Genomic DNA, 22,106 nt, shown 5'->3' on the forward strand with positions numbered 1-22,106 from the left:
AGGGTGACGGCACCTATTATTGGTTATTTGCTATTGTCATTATTTAGCGAATGCCTCTTGGCAGACGCTTTTGGTCCAGGGCGATGTGCGGGTGTAGGTGCACACATTCTCAATGAGTGTGGCCCCTTGGGGCCGTGTGCATGGCCTCGGCGTTGTTGGTGCTGTGTTCTTGCCGGCTAGGCTGCAGAACCATAAACTATTATTGCTGTTGTTGTTGTTTGATATCATGATCATCGTGCTGTTGTTTTACACGCGTTGGCAATATGTACAAAAAAATTAAAGACAAAGACAAAAAAAAAAAAAAAAAAAGAAAAAAAAATAAAGAAAAAAAAAATTTGCATATTGAGAGAGAGAGAGAAGGGGTACAGTGGGCAGAGAGAGAGGTACAATGGGCAGAGAGAGAGGGAGAGGGGTACAGTGGGCAGAGGGAGAGGGGTACAGTGGGCAGGGAGAGGGAGAGGGGTACAGTGGGCAGGGAGAGGGAGAGGGGTACAGTGGGCAGAGAGAGGGAGAGAGAGAGAGGAGTACAGTGGGCAGGGAAAGGGAGAGGGGTACAGTGGGCAGAGAGAGGGAGAGAGAGAGGGGTACAGTGGGCAGAGAGAGGGAGAGGGGTATAGTGGGCAGAGGGGGAGAGGGAGAGGGGTACAGTGGGCAGGGAGAGGGGGTACAGTGGGCAGAGGGAGGGAGAGGGGTGCAGTGGGCAGAGAGAGGGAGAGGGGTACAGTGGGCAGAGAGAGGGAGAGAGAGAGGAGTACAGTGGGCAGGGAGGGGGAGAGGGGTATAGTGGGCAGAGAGGGAGAGGGGTACAGTGGGCAGGGAGAGGGAGAGGGGTATTGTGGGCAGAGAGGGAGAGGGGTACAGTGGGCAGGGAGAGGGGTACAGTGGGCAGAGAGAGGGAGAGGGGTGCAGTGGGCAGAGAGAGGGAGAGGGGTACAGTGGGCAGAGAGAGGGAGAGAGAGAGGGGTACAGTGGGCAGGGAGAGGGAGAGGGTTACAGTGGGCAGAGAGAGGGAGAGAGAGAGGGGTACAGTGGGCAGAGAGAGGGAGAGGGGTATAGTGGGTAGAGAGGGTGAGGGAGAGGGGTACAGTGGGCAGAGAGAGGGAGAGAGAGAGGGGTACAGTGGGCAGGGAGAGGGAGAGGGGTACAGTGAGCAGAGAGAGGGAGAGAGAGAGGGGTACAGTGGGCAGAGAGAGGGAGAGGGGTATAGTGGGTAGAGAGGGAGAGGGGTATAGTGGGCAGAGAGGGAGAGGGGTACAGTGGGCAGAGAGGGAGAGGGGTATAGTGGGCGGAGAGGGAGAGGGGTATAGTGGGCAGAGAGGGTGAGGGAGAGGGGTACAGTGGGCAGAGAGAGGGAGAGGGGTACAGTGGGCAGGGAGAGGGGTGCAGTGGGCAGGGAGAGGGGTGCAGTGGGCAGAGAGAGGGAGAGGGGTACAGTGGGCAGGGAGAGGGGTACAGTGGGCAGGGAGAGGGGTGCAGTGGGCAGAGAGAGGGAGAGGGGTACAGTGGGCAGAGAGGGAAAGGGAGAGGGGTACAGTGGGCAGGGAGAGGGAGAGGGGTACAGTGGGCAGGGAGAGGGGTACAGTGGGCAGGGAGAGGGGTGCAGTGGGCAGAGAGAGGGAGAGGGGTACAGTGGGCAGGGAGAGGGGTGCAGTGGGCAGAGAGAGGGAGGGCGGAGCCTAACAGGTCTGGGCGGCTGTGTGATTCCATGTCCTAATCCCTCACATCATATTAACCGTCAGCCAGCTGTCGACATAACAACGAAGAAATGTAGAGTCCAGAGGAAAAAACAAGAGCAATAAAAAAAGAGCATGTAATTTACTACTGAAATAAGTATCGACCCAGAATCCAATTACTTGAAATGTTTGGCTGCACAGCCCACTGCTGCATGTGTTTCATCATGTGTGTTTGTTTGTGTAATTCAGTTATCTTTTGATTGGGCACATGCTTGCATGCTCATTTTTGCCCGTTTGCCTTCCTTTTTGATTCGATGAGCATCCGTCCTGGAACAAATCGCCTGTTTATTCCTGCAGTGAACTCATTCGACTCCCGCTGTGAGCCCACCGCTATCTTTCGCCACGCGTGCTTGCTATGCTAACTCATAACACACGGGCTTGTATATCTTTTATGCAATCCCCTGATAAATGACCACTAAATCTAAAGTTTAGTACTATCGAAGATTCAGGGGAAGCTGCATGTAGTTACGTCCGCAGAGAAGAAGACAGAATAATCAGCTAGCAAGCGTTCATCATTGGTGGACCATGTCGAGTAAGCTTGAGGATTTAAATAAACCATACTATTGGTACCGTAGGTTTGTTTCACAGTCAAGTCTTTGGTTTCTAGTTATTGCTGAGCATAGGAACATGCTGGAACGTGTCAATAAATGCACAGACTCACTGTTTTATCTGGAATTATGCGTCTCGACTTTAGTCTGTCAACCAGCCTGTGGCTAGAGTCCATCCTCCCATTGAAGGAAATAAAAATGTGTGTTGTCGTGTGTTAGAATAAAGCGGTTGAACCCCATTTTATTTTGGTTGTTTTCAGTGAATGTAAATGTGGAACAAATGGGCATCACGCTTTACATAGGGTCCGACGTGTTCTAAGGAAAAGAGGAAATGTGCTAGAAAATAGTGGTGGGGCAAAATGGATTGAAAGGATCTTGCTGATATGGCTCAAGCCAGGAAGTCTGAACCGGGCATGACTAATTGCATGGGCCGTTTGAATGAAGGTCCGGGGTTTTTTTTCAAACCCCCCCCCCCCCAGTCCACCTTGGCCATCATCCTATTGCACCAGCGCCGTGCACAATGACCCATTTGTCAGAATGAGGGGTGAAAGAAGGCACCTATAACAAAATGGTTTGAGCAAATTAATATTTCAGCCCCATCACAAAACGGGAAGTACACGCCTCCCCAGCAATAAGTGTCACTCAGCCTAATGCATTACAGTGATTTTCACTGACAAGCCTCCCAAACCTTGCTGCTGCATTACGGTTTAAGTAGGCCCACGGCCTAATGATACAATCCCAAGGTGTCAGCTATAATTCAGGGTGAGGTATTGCAGGGGGTGCAGGCGGACGTAGAAATGAACTCGGCTGGTGATTAATGTGTGTGTCGGCAGGGGAAGTTTAGCGCGAGGGTAAGAATGGTGGAGGAGAGAAGAAAAGATGGGAGACTTTAGGGGCATACCACTGGGAATTGCTCTCATTCTTTTTTCTGTCTCCTCTCTCCCTCCGTGTCTCCTTATTTTCATCCTTTGTTTCTCAGCCGCGCGAGCGTCTCCGTCTTTTCCCAGTCACACTCGCTGCTCCTGGTGATGCAACACACATACTGCGAGGGTTTAGTGCAGTGCAGTGCCGTTCTTCTCTCCCCCTCTTTCTTCGTCCCCCCCCACTCTGTCTCCCTCTCCCCTCCTCTCAGTTGCTGCCTCTCTTCTTCTCTCTTTCCTCACTACCGTTTTTCACTCCTGAAGAGATGCAGGTAAACAGAGGGAGCTGCTCGATAAAGGAAGAAGAGCCAAGAAAAGAGATGAGAAAGAATGCCGAAGGGCCTGTGTGGCTGAAAGTCTGGGGGCATCTCACACACACACACACACACACACACACACACACACACACACACACACACACACACACACACACACACACACACACACACACACACACACACACACACACACGAGGAAGGAGCATGGACTTTTGCCCATGCTTATCTCTGAGGAATTGCTTGTGAGGTGCTTCCCTATTTAATTAGAAGCTTTTGTAGGAACTCCATAAATCACCACAACATAAAAACTGAAGGCTGGGAGCTGAGTGTCTCCATCCGCACACAAACACACACACACACACACACACACACACACACACACACGCACACACACAGTCCATGCTGGTCTCACAGGCACAGTAATTCATGAATTTGTGAGTGTCTGTGATCTTGCCATAGCTGGCGATCCGTGGGTGATAACACATGGGTATGTGCGTGCACGTGCATGTAAATTCCATCCCAACTGTGTTTATTCTGGTGTGTCCGTAGGGAGGGATACCGACAGACTACCATCACCTTCGCACACGGATATTACCTGTAATATTACCCATGGTGGTAACTGCCTGGCCACCAATGTAAACATGTGTGCTTAGGCGACACCCTGGTTAAAGAAGACTAATAGAATGATGCAGTTATAGCTGCACCATTATGTCACTCTCCATTGTGACCTCACTTACCAGGAGACTTGAAAGAGCCCCTGATGTGTTTACACACACACACACACACACACACACACACACACACACACACACACACTCAGGGTCACACAAAGGCTATTGTGCGTGTGTGTGCGTGAGTGCGTATATTTCTGCATTGAGGTATTAAGGTGTACATGACACACACACACACACACACATACTCCTGGGGCCATGAATATGTGCACCAGCATGACTTTGTGTTTCGCTCTGTGTGTGTGTGTGTGTGTGTGTGTGTGTGTGTGTGTGTGTGTGTGTGTGTGTGTGTGTGTGTGTTTGCGCGCAGTAACAGGATCCAGGAGATGTCTAGTCTCAGACAGCGTGTGGGTCTGAATTGCCCATGTATTATTCACATACCTATGTACGCACACAAACTTGTCTTTTTTGCCCCTTCTTTTTTATACTACACTTTCCATACTTGAGATTAAATGCTAGTTATTGTTGAGTTTTTCTTTGAATGCTCAAGTGTGTGTGTTTGAACGTGTCATTCTGTGTGTGTGTGTGTGTGTGTGTGTGTGTGTGTGTGTGTGTGTGTGTGTGTGTATGTGTGCGAGTGTGTGTCTGTGTATAAACAGTAGATATACATGTGTGTTTGCAGTTTTAGGTTTTTGTGCTCTTCTCCCTTGAAACCTATGACACTCTTCAAGTCAACGAGCTGCTCCGTTTACCCCGATAAACAAGCTCAGAATGACCAGAGGGGAGAAGACAGACTGATAAGCCGTGAAAGAAGGAGTCGTGGACGAGGGAGAGGTCTGAGAAGATCCACTGAAACAAAGTCCAGCCTGTCAGGAGCGGAAAGAGTTTTCAGGGTCATCCTCTAAACTTTGAGCAAAGTTGATCTGAGCTTGTCAGTAAGGAGCCGTCATACACAGACAAGTCCCGCCCTCACCTCATCATCTTCTCCCTCGGTTGGATGGCTTGTTGACTGACAGCTCTCGAACCACAGTGTGGCTCATTCAGAATAAGCCGTATCAGTTGACCTGTGTGAAGCAAGAAAAACGGACCGTTGTCACATTGTGACCGACAGGGTTAAAATGACATGAAAAACGGTCTTTCATAAAGTGTGGTCACAGTGTGTGTGTGTCTGTGTGTGTGTGTGGGGGGGGGGGGGGCTGAGATCGTTTATCAAAGCCGGTCAGCAGACCATTATCTGTTGCGGTCAAGCTTCATGAGAGGTTTCCCATAGGTAGCGAGCCCCCCCCCCCCCCCGATCCACCAGATCTTCCCAACAAGCGTTTTTTTGTTCTTTAAACGTGACCCAAGGTGATCGTAGTTGGTTGATTCTCGGCGTCTACGATTGATGAACAACCATGTCGCCATACACGATTTTCACTGATCATTTTGGCTATTTTTGTATAAACTATCGGTTTTAAGGGACTCTTGAGAAACGGCAAATGTCCATTCATCGATTGATGGACGTGTTCCCTTGGTCTTCCGGGTCTGATAAATATGTAGCGTTATCAATAAATACACCATTTCACATACCTGACACATGCACATGGACACACGAGACAGAGATATCTTTCCATCTTTTATTTTAGGCCTCGTCACGCACGTCTATGGGTATTTTTCAAAAACGAGCTTTTTCTTTGCACTTTGGCCTATTGTCCTGGCGTTTCAGGTCACTAAAACGGAATTGTTTTTTTCTTCTAACATGCAGATTTTTTAAAAACTCCGGCTCTGTGTAGTCCAGTGTACATGTAAATGGGAGCGTTTGGGAACCATGACGTCACACCTTGGTTCGCACAGCAACGAATCACATTTAGTTCTCGGATTCGCCGGAGCACCCGTGGCCGTGTGCCAGACAGGCGTAGGTAACTAAGGCTGGAGAGTTGATATCAAACAACTCTACAAAAACAAGACCAAAAAACGTAGCTACGGAAGCTATAGAATAAGCGCACTACGCGTGCTCAGAATGCTCTTCGCTGGTATTTGGCGTATCGTTGATGTAGACTTTACCGCCACCTACTGGCCCGGCATGATTGAGCGTTTGTAGTCGTTTTCGCGTTCATGTGTGTACGGAGATCTTTTGTAAAACGAAGGTCAAATGGACAGACTTTTCTTTTTAAAACGGAGGGGGAAAATAAATACACGTTTGGAAAAATATCCGTGTACGTGTGGATTAGGCCTTGATCTTGTGTCTGGGCTTAAACAGCTCACACACGCATGCATGCTGGCTTTCCTTGGGACAAAGATTCTGGCTGAAGAGTTTTTACATCCAAGGCTGCATGCAAGTCTTAGTTGGGTAGGAGAGAGGAGGGCTGTTTTGGTAAATATGAAGATGGGGGGGGGGATTCCTAACAAAATACCAAAAAGCATAACACAGCAACACAATTCGGAGGGGGAAAAAATCTGTTTTAACAATGCAATTTATTTGTGTTGTTCTTGTACATCTAACTTAGATTAATCTGACATTGCTTGCTTATTATGTATTCTCTGACTTTCTGCAGCAAAGCTATGTGTATGTACAGAAGCCCCGTTAATTAGTGTAAACTAATTGGTATATTTTAAAGTTAGCTGAACGTAAATGGGTTTGCTGTATGCCACGTCCGTTGGAGGAAGGAAAGGCACGAGGGATACTGCGTCCTCTCTCTTCCTCCTCATCTTTCTCTTCCTCTCTATGATCAAAGCCAGCTGCCTTTTGCTCTGCCATATGTCCACTATCCTTGGTCCTGTAATTCCCACAGGTGTAGGTGACACGCACACACACACTCACTCTCTCTCTCTCTCTCACACACACACACACACCTCATGTAAATTGCACTCACATCATGATAGGTTGTGATTATACTCAGTATGCCGCATTCGTGCCATTCAACCTGCTGGAACACAATTTGCCAGCCATGCAGTGTCAAATGAGTAGTATCCATGGCTTTGAATTTGTGCACTGCTGTGTTGCCTGAAAAGCCGGGTCTTGATTCTCCACAATAGGCTGATTTGATGCCCTGACTGCTCTGGGGAGCATGTTAACTTCAATAATGGCTCCCAAAGCCGTTTAGTTTTCTCACAATGGCCTGTGGTCACAAAATATAATGGGGTAGCATGTTGCTCCATAACACCATCACTGGGTTGCAGCACTAATAGAGACACAGGTGGTGATGTGCACCCAAATTATACCATTGCCTCCATGGGGTCCTTAAGGCCCAGCCACTGGTTGCTGCAGCTACAGCAGCAGCGCTCCTCCCCGCAGAAAAGAGGAAAGGGAAGGAGAAACGACGAAAATAATTGGTTTGGAAGAGGGATGTGCGAATAGGTTTTTCTCACTTGAGCTAGCTATTTGTCTGGGCTAAATGAGGTCTGTCAGGACATCCTTGCAACCTCTCTACCTGTCCCCTGTAACACCCTGCTGCTGCTCTAATGAGACAGTGAAAGAGGGATTGAAGAGAAAAGATAAGGGAAAAGGTGTTTGGCATGGTGGAGATGTATTGAAAGACAAGTGCTTTGACATCTTTCCCTTTCAGTACAACTGATGGCATGCTATATATTACGACAAGCAAAAAAAAAGGAGGGTAGAATGGAGAAAGATGATTCTTGCTTGAGTTCTGTATCAAAGGAAAAAGAAAGAGGCAGCTAAGAGAGAAGATGAGAAATGGAGCAATTGATGCACAGGAACAGGAAAAAGAGAGAGAGGGAATGATTTTGGATTCCAAAAGCAATAGCCCAGAGGCTTAGAAATAGCCAATATAATGAATGTACATCGGGTGCAGGTTTTTTTTTTTGCTATTCACTGGGCACACACAGGTGTGTGTGTGTGTGTGTGTGTGTGTGTGTGTGTGTGTGTGTGTGTGTGTGTGTGTGTAGACCAGATTTTCTATCCTAATGGAGACATTTGGCCCCTATTAGGACAGAAAAACCAGAAACCACTGACACTGTGAGGACAGTTTATGGGTCCCCATGAGGAAAGGGGTCTATTTTAGGGTTAGGATTTGGGTTTAGGGTTAAGGTTTGAATAAGGATTAGGTTCAGGGTAGGGTAAGGGTTAAGGTTAGGCATGTAATTATGATGGTTAAGCTTAGGGTTAAGGACTAGGGAATGAATGTAGTCAGTGAGGGGGTCTCCACAATTATAGGCTTGTGTGTGTGTGTGTGTGTGTGTGTGTGTGTGTGTGTGTGTGTGTGTGTGTGTGTGTGTGTGTGTGTGGTGCTTTTGACTTGACCGAAGTAGCCAAAACCAATTTTCCATCCACATGCTTGCAGAGTGAGCAGCTGGGGGTGCAAGGCCAGTTATTACACATAGGGAGGCAAAACGGGTGCCAGCAATTACCAGGCAACGTACAGTTTTGCAACTTGAAATGAAAGTTTCCCTTGAAATGAACAGGAAGGGGAGAGAAGCAGATTTTTTTTTCCCTATCAAGTGTGACATTGCAGAGCAAGGACTTTCAAACTTTTTGCACAGACATGAGGGAAAGGGGGAAAATGCGGCATAGAGAGGACATTCTTTGCTTGGGAGAAGAGACATAGAAGAGAACTAGTGTCCTACTCTTTACGGGGCAAACATTTGAAGAGGACGGAAGTAGAAAAAGTGAATGAGGGAAGCCAAGTTGAACCGTCAGAGGTGAAGCGCTCACAAGTGCTCTAGAGATTAAAACGTCCGAAAGCCTGCGGATATTTCGGTCAACCTCCGGCTCTAAGATTAAGAAAGAATGAGAAACAACGAGAGGGGGGCAGAGGGGAAGGAAGGCAAAGAGCACTACAGGAGAAAAGGAAGGAGAGTAACAAAAGGTCAGCTACGAGCCCCCTGCCTGGCCACTGCTCAGAGGCTTCTCTGCTGCGAGGCAAACGATAGCGGGGAGACCTGCCACTCACCCAGGGGGGAGATGAGAGGGAGAGGAAGAGAGATCTGTGTGAAGGGGGGTGGGGGGTGGGGGTTGTAAGGTGGCCTCCAGACACTTGTCCCCTTTAACGTTCAACATCATCGTTCCTCACGATAATGCCCTTGGTCCTCTCATCTCGATATCGCCCTTCCTCTCTCTCTCTTGGTGTCTCTCAGTAGGGGGATAAGGTTAGAGTAGTGGGCGGTGTGGACCTGCAGGCTAACTGGTATCACACCTCAAATGCCACGACGGTCACTCAGCGAGCTGGGGGGCCGTCCCCTTAGGGCTCTCTTTTGCTGTCTGTGGGCTATAGGCTGTCAACCACGAGGTGTGAGATGGTGGAGTGTGTGGTAGCACCTGAGAAAAGGGATGCTTTTTTTCTTTCTTTCCCCGAAACCATCAATGGTGTAGATAAAAGTGCTCAACTAATGAGAAGCGGAATATATATATATATATATATATATATGATTGCTGTCCATTAAAGAATTGACTTGAATCACTGGATTATTTTGCTCCTTATTTGTTGAGCACTTTCCCTACCGTTGAGTGTTTCACTTAATGAAGCTATTTAATTTTTTGTTTTGATATACTTTATTAATCCCCGTGGGGAAATTATGCTCTGCATTTAATCCATCCTAGCTGTGTAGCTAGCAGTAGTGGGCAGCCACCGTGCAGTGCCTGGGGACCAACTCTAGTTCGTCTTGCCATGCCTCGGCCAGGGGCACAGACAGGAGTATTAACCCTAACATGCATGTCTTTTTGACGGTGTGGGGAACCAGAGCACCTGGAGAAACCCCACCGCAGACATGGGGAGAACATGCCAACTCCTCACGGAGGACGACCTGGAATGACCCCTACGGTTGGACAACCCTGGGGTTCAAACCCAGGACCTTCTTGTTGTGAGGCGACAGCACTAACCACTGGGCCACCATGCTGACACACACACACACACACACACACACACACACACACACACACACACACACAATGCGCCATCACATTCAGAATAATTTTCTTCTACCTCTCTCTCTCTCTCTCTCTCTCTCTCTCTCTCTCTCTCTCTCTCTCTCTCTCTCTCTCACTTGCTCGCTCGCTCGCTCGATGATATGGTCTCCAGACAGGGCTACAATGATACTGTGTGGTTTTTAGTAGTTTAGCTCCACTACTTCTATATTTTTGTTGGATGTGAGAGTTGACAGCCCTCCTAGCACACCTGCTTCCTCACTCTACCACAACAATGTTTGGTCCATTTTTTTTTCCCTTTTTCTGTCATTTGTAAAATTACATAGAAATGGTCGGCCAAAACTGCATTTTTCTCAGAATCGAATCCCAACTGTCCTCTTCTAGAAGAGCCAGCCAATGTAAAACGGAGTGCATTAACCTTAAAGGAAAACCAAACTCGGCAAGGGGGATATTGCCGAGTTCCCACCTCTGCGCAGTTTAGCACCGACAACACAGAGCTCCACCTTCAGTTCCCTGCTAACAAGGACATTTCCCTGATCTGCTGTGGCAGTGTCGTTCCTCACAGCGCGGGGTTCGAAGGCTAGGTGGGCATTAATTAAAATCCAGCAGTGTAGCAGATAGGCCTAATCACTGGCACAAAACAGAGAGGGGTAAATCGGAGAGCTGAGCGAGTTCACTTCCACGCTGTAGAGCGCTCTGTACAGAGAGAGGAATTCAACGAGGAAGGAGAGAAGATTGGGCTTTTTAAGAGTCCTTTGTAAACTGAACGTCTTAGCCACCACAGAGGACAGCGGTGGATTATTGCTGTGCCTTTTTTAACTTTGAATAATTGCAATAACAGCTTTAAAAAGCCTCAACACATTTGTCTTGAAGCCCTGTTCGCCGTTAATCCAAAACACGTTGTTGATGTAAAAGTGTGGTTTCGTTTCGGTTATTCTCGCCGGTGCCGTGCAAAAGCACAGGTCTGTGCAGCGCCTTTACACCTGTTCAGTCTCGCCTATCAGTCATTATGCAGCCGGTGTCGATCTTCCATGGACCCTTAAGCCTCGAGCTGGCGACCGGCGGCGGATCATCTTTGAGTCAGCCACTCCGTCAGATGCTGAGGTACCATTCTGGCGTCCTGCTTCATTGCGCCGCATCCTCTTTAATACCCGCAGATTAATGTCAAAGCATCCACTGCTCATCCACCCTCTTCTCAGGAGTCCATCTCACCTAAAGCAGCGTGCGGATGCACCGAACGCTGAACCGGGGCATTTACTCCGGCCTTGATTGACACTGAGAGATGGCTCCATTCCGCCTCCTCGCCCGTTTTCCTTCCATCACTCTCCAACCGCTTCTCCTTCTCTCTGTCTGCCGTATGTTGCCAATGAGCTGGACAGATTCGGGGCAATCAGACGGCCGCCATTGTATCGCTGTCGGGACGAGTTGAAAGCGTGGAGAGACATGTGGCCATTCAGTACATATGATATTCTGTTTCTTTTCTTTCCATCCCTTTACCCCTTTATCATGTTTTGTTTTTGTCTCGTTTTTATTGTCTCTTTCTGTCTGGCTGTTCCCCTCTTATTGTGGTGTCCCGCCTTTCGTGGGTGAATAGCTAACAACGGGGGCAGGTTTGACAAAGAGCACGGTAATCTGAGAGAAGTGTGGCTGGTCAGATTACCTCGGCATTTGGCGTGTGGGAGCACTGTTGTCAGAGTTTGACAATGTTTCTGATTGCTATCTTGGCTAGCATGGAGAGCTGCGGGGTTAAAGAGGAGAGAGCCCTCTGGGAGCACCGTGGGGCAGACCACATACACCCTCCACATCATGCGTTTCTCAACCAAATAGGTTGGTTACAGATGTCACCAGGTTAAAGAAGTGCCTATAAGAGCAGGTGGAGGGGGTTGGGGTGGGGGGTGGGGTGATTGGAAATCCCAAAAGCTTGAAGCTTACACTATGTTGATAACATTAGCCAAAATTACTGTGTCATATTCGATGGCACAAATTACTTGCAGAGTCACATTTGTGAAGGCGTCTGCAGGAATTCAAAGTCTGAACACACTTTCTAAAGCAAATTCGGGATCCGGCCTCGCTAAAATGGGCCTTCATATTCAACAGCATATTCCCGGCTCGGTCTGCCCGGTGATCGGTATTTTCAGAAACAAAAACACTGGCTCATTCACTTTTTCAGAGGACGAGTTGAGATTCCCCACACAAAGCTTGTGGAAAGTGAAGTTGGCCAGCGTGTTGTGTGACTTTGGACGACATTCCCTTTCTGCCCACTCATCTCTGTGTGGTTGCGTGGCCCACATTATGCCGTGGTGATACTTTAGTCAGCAGCTTATTCTGGCTCCCGCCACCTGCGTGTTGGTCACGGTGTGTGTTCTGGCCATGGTGTGTGTGTGTGTGTGTGTGTGTGTGTGTGTGTGTGTGTGTGTGTGTGTGTGCATTGTGCAGGACAGATCGCAACTCTGTGTGACTAGCATTCCATTTACCGCCCTTAATCCAAGCCATGGCAAGAATAGGCTAGGACACAAATGTATAGACGCACGTTGTTACCCTCTCACAGTGTCTAATGCAGGGTCTAAGATCTCGTCTGTGCTGTCTTCAGAGTGTACCTCCTATTGTAATTCACGAAGCTCCACTCTACTGTACACAGCAGTGTTTTCCATGATTTTATCTGGACTGGGTTTTCTTTGGGTCAGCCCAATCATTGTCCTGCATCCTAAAGTTATAAAAATAACAGCAGCTTTTCTGTCCTCTAACTCTGGAGCCCTTAAAATGTGGACTGCCGTTCTCCTTAACGGTGCACCAGCTCACACTAGTTATCCAAAATCAATTGAGGGGCTCAGAAGTGTAATGGGAGGTACTTGATTTCAAAAGGACAGTTGTCACTGATGGAAAGTTCCAGAGCAACATTGGTATTGGCTATGCATGTGGAAGGTATTTTTGAGAGCTCAACTCACGACACTGTAAATAATTCAAATGATTGTAAATTATATTCATTTGTACCTAGAATGCTTCTTCGATTTGCTCAGTGCTTGAAATGTTTTTGCATATTTTGCCGGCGTCAGCGCCGTAAGCATATCATGAGAATATCACTTCGAGCACACATCTTGGAGCCATTTGATCCCTCTAGAATCGGGTTGTGTTATTAGGTACCAGCTCCCAACCGTGGATTTTTGGCTGCCCCAAAATGGATGCCATGCCGAGGAAGTGGAAGTACTGTATTTTCCATGTGCTCTGTGTCGTACGCTGCCAGTAGGAGAAATCTGGGAAAGAGCACTCCCATGGTTTTCACACCGGAATGGCTTCCCTCTCTACATCACACCTTCTGCTAACTGTTAGCCCCATAGGGAGAGAAATACTCACGTTTGTTATCAGTGGACGAAAGACAGAAACGCCTTCAGCACAGTCGAGGCTTTCTCTCTGCATTATTCCGACTCTGCCTTGCAGCATTGAGACTATTTTACACTTAAAACACATACCAACCTTGGCCATCACATGAATCATAAAGGTATATTTATGTTTATCTCTGTCACTTTACACAGACACATTAGATATTAAAACGTCATCACATCGACTTTGTTTACTCTGAGTCTGGGCTACTATGGTAATGCCTTAGTATTTACCATACCAGGTTTTATATGATGAAAAAATATCGGATGATTTATCAAATTCATCAGATTATACAGTACTATAAACCTTTCTATTACACATTATTAACATCTTCCTGTGCTGCTGACAAGTATTCTTTTGCTGTCAGCAGCACATCGTTCATCTTTCACATCTTTCATTTCACTGCATGTTTTACTCTGTATTTCTGTGCATGTGACAAATAAAGTACTTGAACTTGAATAGTAGTGTGCACAGAAAACGGGGCTTCAGTGTTGACCATTCTTCTCCATGTCTTGATGCATGCTCAATATCCCAGGTTGTGTCCAGAAGAACTGAGTCAATTTTTCTGGGCATTCCTCCTCATACTGCTGCTAGGGTTTGTGTAATTACTCTTCATGACCACTGGGGGGATTAGGTTTATTGTCATGTTTCTCTACAGAACATGGATCTCACTACAGAGTAACAGTGAACATAGAACGTGCAGGAGGAGTGGCAGGTAGAGAGAAGGATAATTAAAAAAATATTCACCAAAGATATTGCAGAGCTGAGGGAGTGCACACTGCAAGTTCATTGGTGTCAGTATGTCTCCCTAGAGGTGCTCCTTATTACCATGTGAATGACTCCAGCCAGACACTGTTGCATGTATTTTTGTGTGTGTGTTGGTGCACGTGCACGGATATGCTGATCCCTAATGTGCGTGTACACTTGTCTAAGTGCGTGTATTAACACACTAATGTGGACATGGCTGTTTGCCATGTGCGTGCATGTGTGTGTGTGTGTGTGTGTGTCTGTGTGTGTGTGTGTAGGCCAGATGCATCCCCCATCCTCCAACCTATCTGTAGTCAGAGGCAGAATGAAGTCTGTCTGGCAATGAATGTCTATTGTACAGTGCTAATGTGATAGCAGAGATTAGCATTGTAATCCATTTAGCATAGAGCAGCTAATCCACTTCATTACTGTTGAAAAGCAATCAGATAATATTGGGTAGCACCAATGTAGCTGCCTTAATGATTTTAGTCTGCTTCAAAAAAATACTTTAAAATATATTAATAATTACTGTTGCTGATTATGAAACCAGGATTAGACCCTCATAACAAATGGTAATCGTTAGCTTTGGTATGGATTTACATTGAAGATGCTGGTGTTTGTTGTGTATGGTTAGTGTGCTGAGTGTTTGTATACATAGTGAGGAATAGTATGTATGTATGCATCTGTCGTTGTTTCAGAATATACTTCCTATCAGAGAAAGAAGATTCAACGTTGTTAGTGATAATTTTACTATTCAGAATTTGACAAGCAGATATTCTGAAAGGGTGTGCCTACATTTTTCTTGTATTAGTAAATATATTATTCAGTCTATATACAAACTGTAGCCTACATGCTAAATTGTATGTACTGCATAGATGCAGCAATCACAGAGGGCTCTCTTTTAACTTCTTGTAGCATTTATTGGAGACCCCTTAGCTCCTTAGTTAGCAGTAATAGTCTGGCCCTTAATAGGAATAAATTCAAAATATCTTAGACGGCATCTTAGAAGAAGATTGATATTTTCGTGGGCTGCACCGGCAATCGCTGTACCTGTTAACAGTGACATAAAACTCATAATCAACCCACAATCAGCAGGGAACATGGTAAAATGGTTGTGTCCATACAGGGCACTTATTACACAAGTGAGATCATTGGCCTTTGATTCGGATCAGCGTAATCCCTCGCGTAGATTCTTCATGTCCCAGTGTGGTTAGGCTAGCTAGCGCTGTACGCTAGTGGATATGCTTTAGGTTCCCTGGTGGCTCATTTGTTTTGCTGGTGGTCAGGCAGAGGGAGGGATAATGCACAAGAGCTTCCCTCCCAAAGTCCCTCTAGTCCCTAGTGACCAGGGATCTGTCCCACCACGATAAAAGTCTAGATTCAGCAGCCATCGCAGATCGTCCCGCCTGCAAATTTGCCCGGCAATAGCCTAAACCCTTCCCTTCAGAGAGGGTATACACACACACACACACACACACACACACACACACACACACACACACACACACACACACACACACACACACACAGCGACATTCACAGCTGTGTACAACAAGCACCCTCAAATTTACTCGCCCGATCAGGCAGATTGGATAACTCCACCTGCTGTATCAGGGCCCCAGTATGCCAGGAAGTTTCTTTATATCTCACTCTCGCTGCTCTCTCTCTCTCTCCCTCTCCCTCCTCATCTCTGCCCTCTTTTTCTTTGTCTCTGACCCCAGTGCACACAATGGATCCCAGTGAAAGTGTTTGAGGCTTTGATCCATGGAGCTCAAGGCCCTTTGAGATCCTCATTGTTACAGAGAGCAGGCAGGATGTTGGCACATATGGGGGGGGGGGGGGGTGAGAGAGAGAGAGAGAATTAAAGAAGGAGAGTGAGCGGTTGGTTGTTTTTAAGTGAAATTAAGATGAGAGTAAAGGCCTGTAAAATAGGGGGGGGGGGTTGTTATGAAACCAGATACCGACAGAAGCAGCAGGAACGGGGCACGACAACACATTATGGCACGACAACACTATGCTTGGGTGGTTCAAGTTGCATTTATTGCTACACATCACTGGATTGTTCTAGAAAAGACAACACAAGTTCCATTAAACAATAGTAGAGCAGAGCAATATAGGATAAAAGTTTTTCTGGTGCCATGTTGCCAAAGTACACAGTATATTGTAAATCTATATTAATTAAAAATCTATTTGCAGTTGAAATGATTAATGACTCAGAGGAGACGAGGGTTTTTGTTAAAGGAAATGAATAACATTGTTAATGATATGCTGACAAAGAGAAACTGACAAATACGTTGTCATCAGCATATTATAATTAATCACAGAATGACTCACCTGTCTGGTCGACCATCTGCTTCCCAGCCAATTATCCTCCATTTGCATCTGTGACCTTTGAACCTTAAAGTGCTGATGAGCATAAAAAAAACTACAACTGGGAGTCATCACAACTTTCACAAGACTTGCTTCACAACTGTCTCACAGGCCCACACAGGCTCATGCAGGCCCTTGTGTGTGTGTGTGTGTGTGTGTGTGTGTGTGTGTGTGTGTGTGTGTGTGTGTGTGTGTGTGTGTGTGTGTGTTTTGCATGCATTGGGTTGCTGAAAGTCACCTGGGTAGGTGTGTGTAGGTAGAAATACGTGTTCGTGGGGAATTGCAGCCAGAGGGTGGGATTAAGAGAGAGTGTGTATGAACAAACCCATCTGGGCATGTGTGTGTGTGTGTGTGTGTGGGAGATGAAGTGAGCAGATGTTGGGGCATGGGCTGGAACCCACCCAATCCAACAACCAAGTGTGTTTGGGGCCAATTCTCTGTACTTTCTGCTGATTAGATCTACCTAGGGCACATATACCACACCTCTTGCCCAGATGCCTTATTACCTAATTACGATTGAATGGCTGGAACTGCGATGGAGAGGAATGAGAGTCACCGATATAACACTAAAGGCCATAGTACATGGGCAACATTTTGAAGGAGTATGCCTTAGCAGGGCAATTTCACCAATAATTATATCCATCAGTGTGTTTTATATGATACGCTTGTTCCTTATAGCCAGCGTTGCTACCCACCTTGATAATACCTCTTTCATTTGCCCATTCCACTTCCCAGACGCCTGTCAGTCTCCATTCAAACAATTGCTTGTTTTTCATAAGCTCTCTCAATCTCTCTCCTTCTGTTTCTTCTCTCTTTTATTCTTTATTCTTTTACTGTATGTTTTCTACCCTGTCCATGTCTTTTAGATAAGGCAACACAATTTTTTTATTGCTATAATCAACAAAGTCAAAGTTATTACACCTATTAACCTTTTGAGTCCTGTATATGCAGTCCAGTCCAGGTAGCCTGTCTGTCCTGGTAAGACAGCTGTTCTCTAGTAGGTATGTTAAACTTATTTGTAAAATAACTGTTTTCACATCTCTCTCTTTCTCGACCCCCCATGTCTCTCTCTCTCTCTCTCTCTCTCCCTCTCTCTCTCTCTCTCTCTCTCTCTCTCTCTCTCTCTCTCTCTCTCTCTCTCTCTCTCTCTCTCTCTCTCTCTCTCTCCCTCTCTCTCTCTCTCTCTCTCTCTCTCTCTCTCTCTCTCTCTCTCTCTCTCTCTCTCTCTCTCTCTCTCTCTCTCTCTCTCTCTCTCTCTCTCTCTCTCTCTGTCTTTGTTTTTTTCCAGATCCGTGTGGATGGCTCATCTCGGGCTTTGCAGTATGAGACGGTGCAGGCTGTAGAGAACGGACCCGTCCTCAGAGACATGGCCTTCTCTTCCGATCACCATTACCTTTATGTCATGTCAGAGACCCAGGTCAGTCACACATGCACGGATTAAAACATAAACACACACACGTAAAACACATGTATGATGAAAAGCCAAAAGTACACACACACACACACACACACACACACACACACACACACACACACACACACACACACACACACACACACACAAACACACATTACATTACATTACATGATGTTTGGTACCCAGATCAGTGAGAGACACATAAGCACATGCATGTGAACACACAAAAGTGCAGATACACACAGGGCAAGTGAAAACACACACAAGCTGGATTATCCACGCCATGCTGTGCATTAAAGAATATTAATGCACACCATGGAGGCACCTGTCTGTACCTTTGATGATATGGAATGTCTGCACAATTAACAGCACTCTCTATAATGGATATAACAAATAACACCTCCATCAGCACCACAAACATAGCTTTTATCATCATGAGGCTATTGAAGCTTCGTGGAATGTCTATCACATAATTTACGGCCATGTCGTGCTTATGTCTGTGGACTTTTTGCCTTTTCATAACACATATGTATCAACACACATTCATCTTCTTTCTCTCTGTCAAACATACACACACACACACACATGCACATCGGGGTTAATACATGGATGTGATTTGCCTGGTGTCGCACCAATGTGTTTCACTGGCAACTCAGCCAAACACGTCAGTTGCCTCAAATTTCAAACAGTCATGCACACAACATACTACAAAAAACATTGTCATCCCCCTTACACACACACACATACACACACACACACGCACACACACACACACACACACACACACACACACACACACACACACACACACACACCATCTGCATCACAACAGGTATGATCATCTGTGAGGGAATCTTTAAAGCCAAATGTTATGATGTTTGATTCATCTAGTCATCACAGAACAATTCATAGAATGACTTAGACTGCCTTTTATGGAGGTCAGTCTCATTTGGCCAGGGAGTGTCTCTGTCCCTTTCTTTCTGTGTTGCTGTGTCTGTCTTAACACACGCTCGTCCAGTCTCTTTGTAGACACAGAACCTTATTCTTCCGGTTTACTTCCAAGTTAAACACATTGTGCTTTATTGACACGACTGCTGAAAAGAAATAATGCAGCCAGTGCATTCAAGTGCGGATAATGGGCACTCCATTCACTCTGCAGCCCATAATCACAGAAGGCCACTGCTGTTTTCTGTTGGCACTGATAGCCTAGTTACCCCTGTCCAGTGTCTGCAGCTTCCAGAGGATTATAGACCTCGCCGGAATATTGAAAGTGTTGGTATTTACAAATGTGTTGTCGACTGTGTGTGTGTGTGTGTGTGTGTGTGTGTGTGTGTGTGTGTGTGTGTGTGTGTGTGTGTGTGTGTGTGTGTGTGTGTGTGTGTGTGTGTGTGTGTGTGTGTGTAAGGCGGCACATTTGAAGAGTCCACATTATCCTACTAACACCATTCCACTTTAAATATCAGACAGACAGAGAGTTGAAGGTGCCCTTTCAGATGCAGCTCTCACCGCCTCTCCTGAGGTCTCAGTCAGTCCATCTGCAGCGGGGGAGAGAGAGAGAGAGAGAGAGAGAGAGAGAGAGAGAGAGAGAGAGAGAGAGAGAGAGAGAGAGAGAGAGAGAGAGAGAGAGAGAGAGAGTCTTTGAGAGAGATGGAGATAAAGATAGTAATAAGGACATGTAGGATAGTCTTCGCATGACATCCAATTACCACTTTTCTCGTCGTTCGTACCTGTTTACCCCCCGCCCCCCCTTCGGATTTCAAGATGCACAATGAGGCTCACAGGAGATATTACCGGAGGACAAATGAATTATTAGATGTTAACTTCACCTTTCTCCCAATTCTGTTGGATTCCTTTGTAACCTGCTATTATCGCCCATATTACAAATTTAGCATTTTTAATTTGCATGCCAATTTGATTAGAGTGAAAATAAAAGCAACCAAATTAGTGTCCATTAGTAGACCTGTATATTATATATATGTAGATGTGTGTGGCATGTGTGTGTGTGTGTGCGTTGTATTTAAGTGTGTAGCCTTGGTAGTAATTAGTCCATTAGCCTAGTTAGAGGGCTGTCCTCCACTTACTGTTTAGGAGCAGCAGAGGGAATTGGCCCTCGGGGTGGTAGCGTACACACAAATATGGAAACCAGTTAATGAACACAACACAATAAGCACACACACAATTATGTACATAAACACATCACACATCTCTCCATCTCTTTCTCCTGTCCTTTCTTGGCGTGTCCTTGGCCTTGAAGGATATCTGTTTTACAGAAGTGATTTTAAAGTTGCTTAAGTGAATGGCAGTAAGAATGTAACAAAGGATTTGGGGGTCAGGATTTCAACTCCAGCAATGGCAATAATTAATCTGATCGGTAATCAATAAGTAAGGTGTGTCTGTGCATTGATAACATGGCTCTTGGTTGGTGTATTTCTCCCACGGCGCCGCACAACTGCCGTCGTAGGTTGTGTGTCGCAAATTGTGGTCACTCACTCACTCATGGACGACCCAAGAGAGAGACATGCTCGTTAGTCTTTGATATATTAACAATACTAGTGCAGCGCCCATCCAGGTGTAATCCCCCTTCTGACCACAAGTTGTACAAATTATGCTAATGTTGTGCTGACTATTTATCCTGGGACTATGACAACGAGCGGGAAGAGATATGCTTAGTAGTCCGTTTCCCTGGTGATGGCCTGGCGGCCTGTCCAGGGTGTTTCCCCGACTGCCGCCCAATGACTGCTGGGATAGGCTCCGGCATCCCCGCGACCCTGAGAGCAGGATAAGCGGTCTAGATAATGGATGGATGGATGGTACTGTACTGTCTCTACTGTTGCTCTCTCGGAGTCTTGTAGTTTACTGAGGGCCAGCGCACCGCCTTTTATACTGTGACGGCACAGCAATTAAAGAGACAGTACACTTATTTTTTTCACATCGGCTGTGCCATGGGTCTGGACGGTTTCATGTTCGTTTACCCTGAGCGTTGACGAGGACTCAAAAGGTTAATTTGAGTTCATAGGTCATCAGTATTGAAATACTTCCTCCTGTATTGGTCTGATGGTCTACAGTTGTAGTTTACAGACACACACACCCGCGCACGTGCACAAATCCCCGGCTCTGCTGAGCTTTTGTTTTCAAAAACAGGCTGAACCAGTCGATAGCAGTAGACTACCCCGCTGTTCCAGGGGGCCTGGGACCCAGACAGTTGGAGAGAGGGTGCTGGATAGCAAGAGAGAGAGAGACCCAGAGTGAAGAAGCCAATCATAAAAAAGAAGTGGGGGTCACAACTGGAGACGGAGAACAAAGTTAGATGATACAACGGCTCTCCTGCTGCTCTGGTTCAGCCCACACTCCAGACAACCATGGAAGCCTCAGCTCCACTGCCTTATTAAGCCCAGCCCATGCTAAAGCTAGGATGGCCAGGCAGTGAGACCCCCCCCCCCCGAATGGCAGTCAGATGCATTTCCATGTGTGGGTCGAGTAGAGGTCATATGGGTCAGACACAGATGTCATTGAGAGAGAGGGGTATGGTGGAGGGTGAGGAAAGCGATAAAAGGGAGGAGGGGGGGTATGGTGTATGTGTGTGTGTGTGTGTGTGTCTCTTTGTCTCCTGGTGTCCACTGAAGAGAGAAGGACAGTATTTTGAGAGTCAGTATAGAACTCATTTAATGAAATGTACCCATAAATAATGCTCACTGTGCACTGAGGTCAGAAAGAAGCTGACCAGTATGCTCTCTCTCTCTCTCTCTCGCCCCCCCCCCCCACATACACATACATGTCACACAAATGTCTCTTCTTTCTTATTTGTTCACAGAGTTAGCCAGGTGTATTTGTACAAGTTAGCCAGGTGTATTTATACAGCCTTAAATCACAGTTACTTCACATTCACATTATATTCAAATGGCATTCTCCAAAAACAGCTGAATACAACAGAATACTGCAGAGGGGTATTCAATATTTGGGTTAATTGTTTTGCTGTTTTGATGTGTTCTTCATCCCATTTCTGCTTTTTGTCATTCTCCATTTTATCTCACCACCAACCCCCCCGTCCTCTTTCCACACCCACCCTCTTGCCGCCATCCTTCCCCCCATACCCCTCCCCCTCTATCTTTATCCTACTTGTCACTAGGAGTGTGATCTCTCTGTCATCCCGACTCCCTCATTAATCCACTGATTAACTGTCCTCT

The 22,106-nt window shown here is 46.4% G+C and overlaps 1 protein-coding gene across 3 annotated transcripts in view; it reads left to right on the plus strand.

The window, feature by feature from the left end:
* Nucleotides 1-22,106, plus strand: part of plxna4 (plexin A4) — a 301,066-nt gene that overhangs the window by 123,042 nt on the left and 155,918 nt on the right. For all 3 annotated transcript variants that reach the window (XM_056301621.1, XM_056301622.1, XM_056301623.1), the window contains exon 3: nucleotides 17,794-17,922. In XM_056301621.1, the coding sequence (XP_056157596.1) occupies nucleotides 17,794-17,922 (129 nt within the window). The remainder of the gene's footprint in view (nucleotides 1-17,793; nucleotides 17,923-22,106) is intronic.

Source organism: Lampris incognitus, assembly GCF_029633865.1.
Source record: "Lampris incognitus isolate fLamInc1 chromosome 3 unlocalized genomic scaffold, fLamInc1.hap2 SUPER_3_unloc_1, whole genome shotgun sequence".
Taxonomy (NCBI): Eukaryota; Metazoa; Chordata; class Actinopteri; order Lampriformes; family Lampridae; genus Lampris; species Lampris incognitus.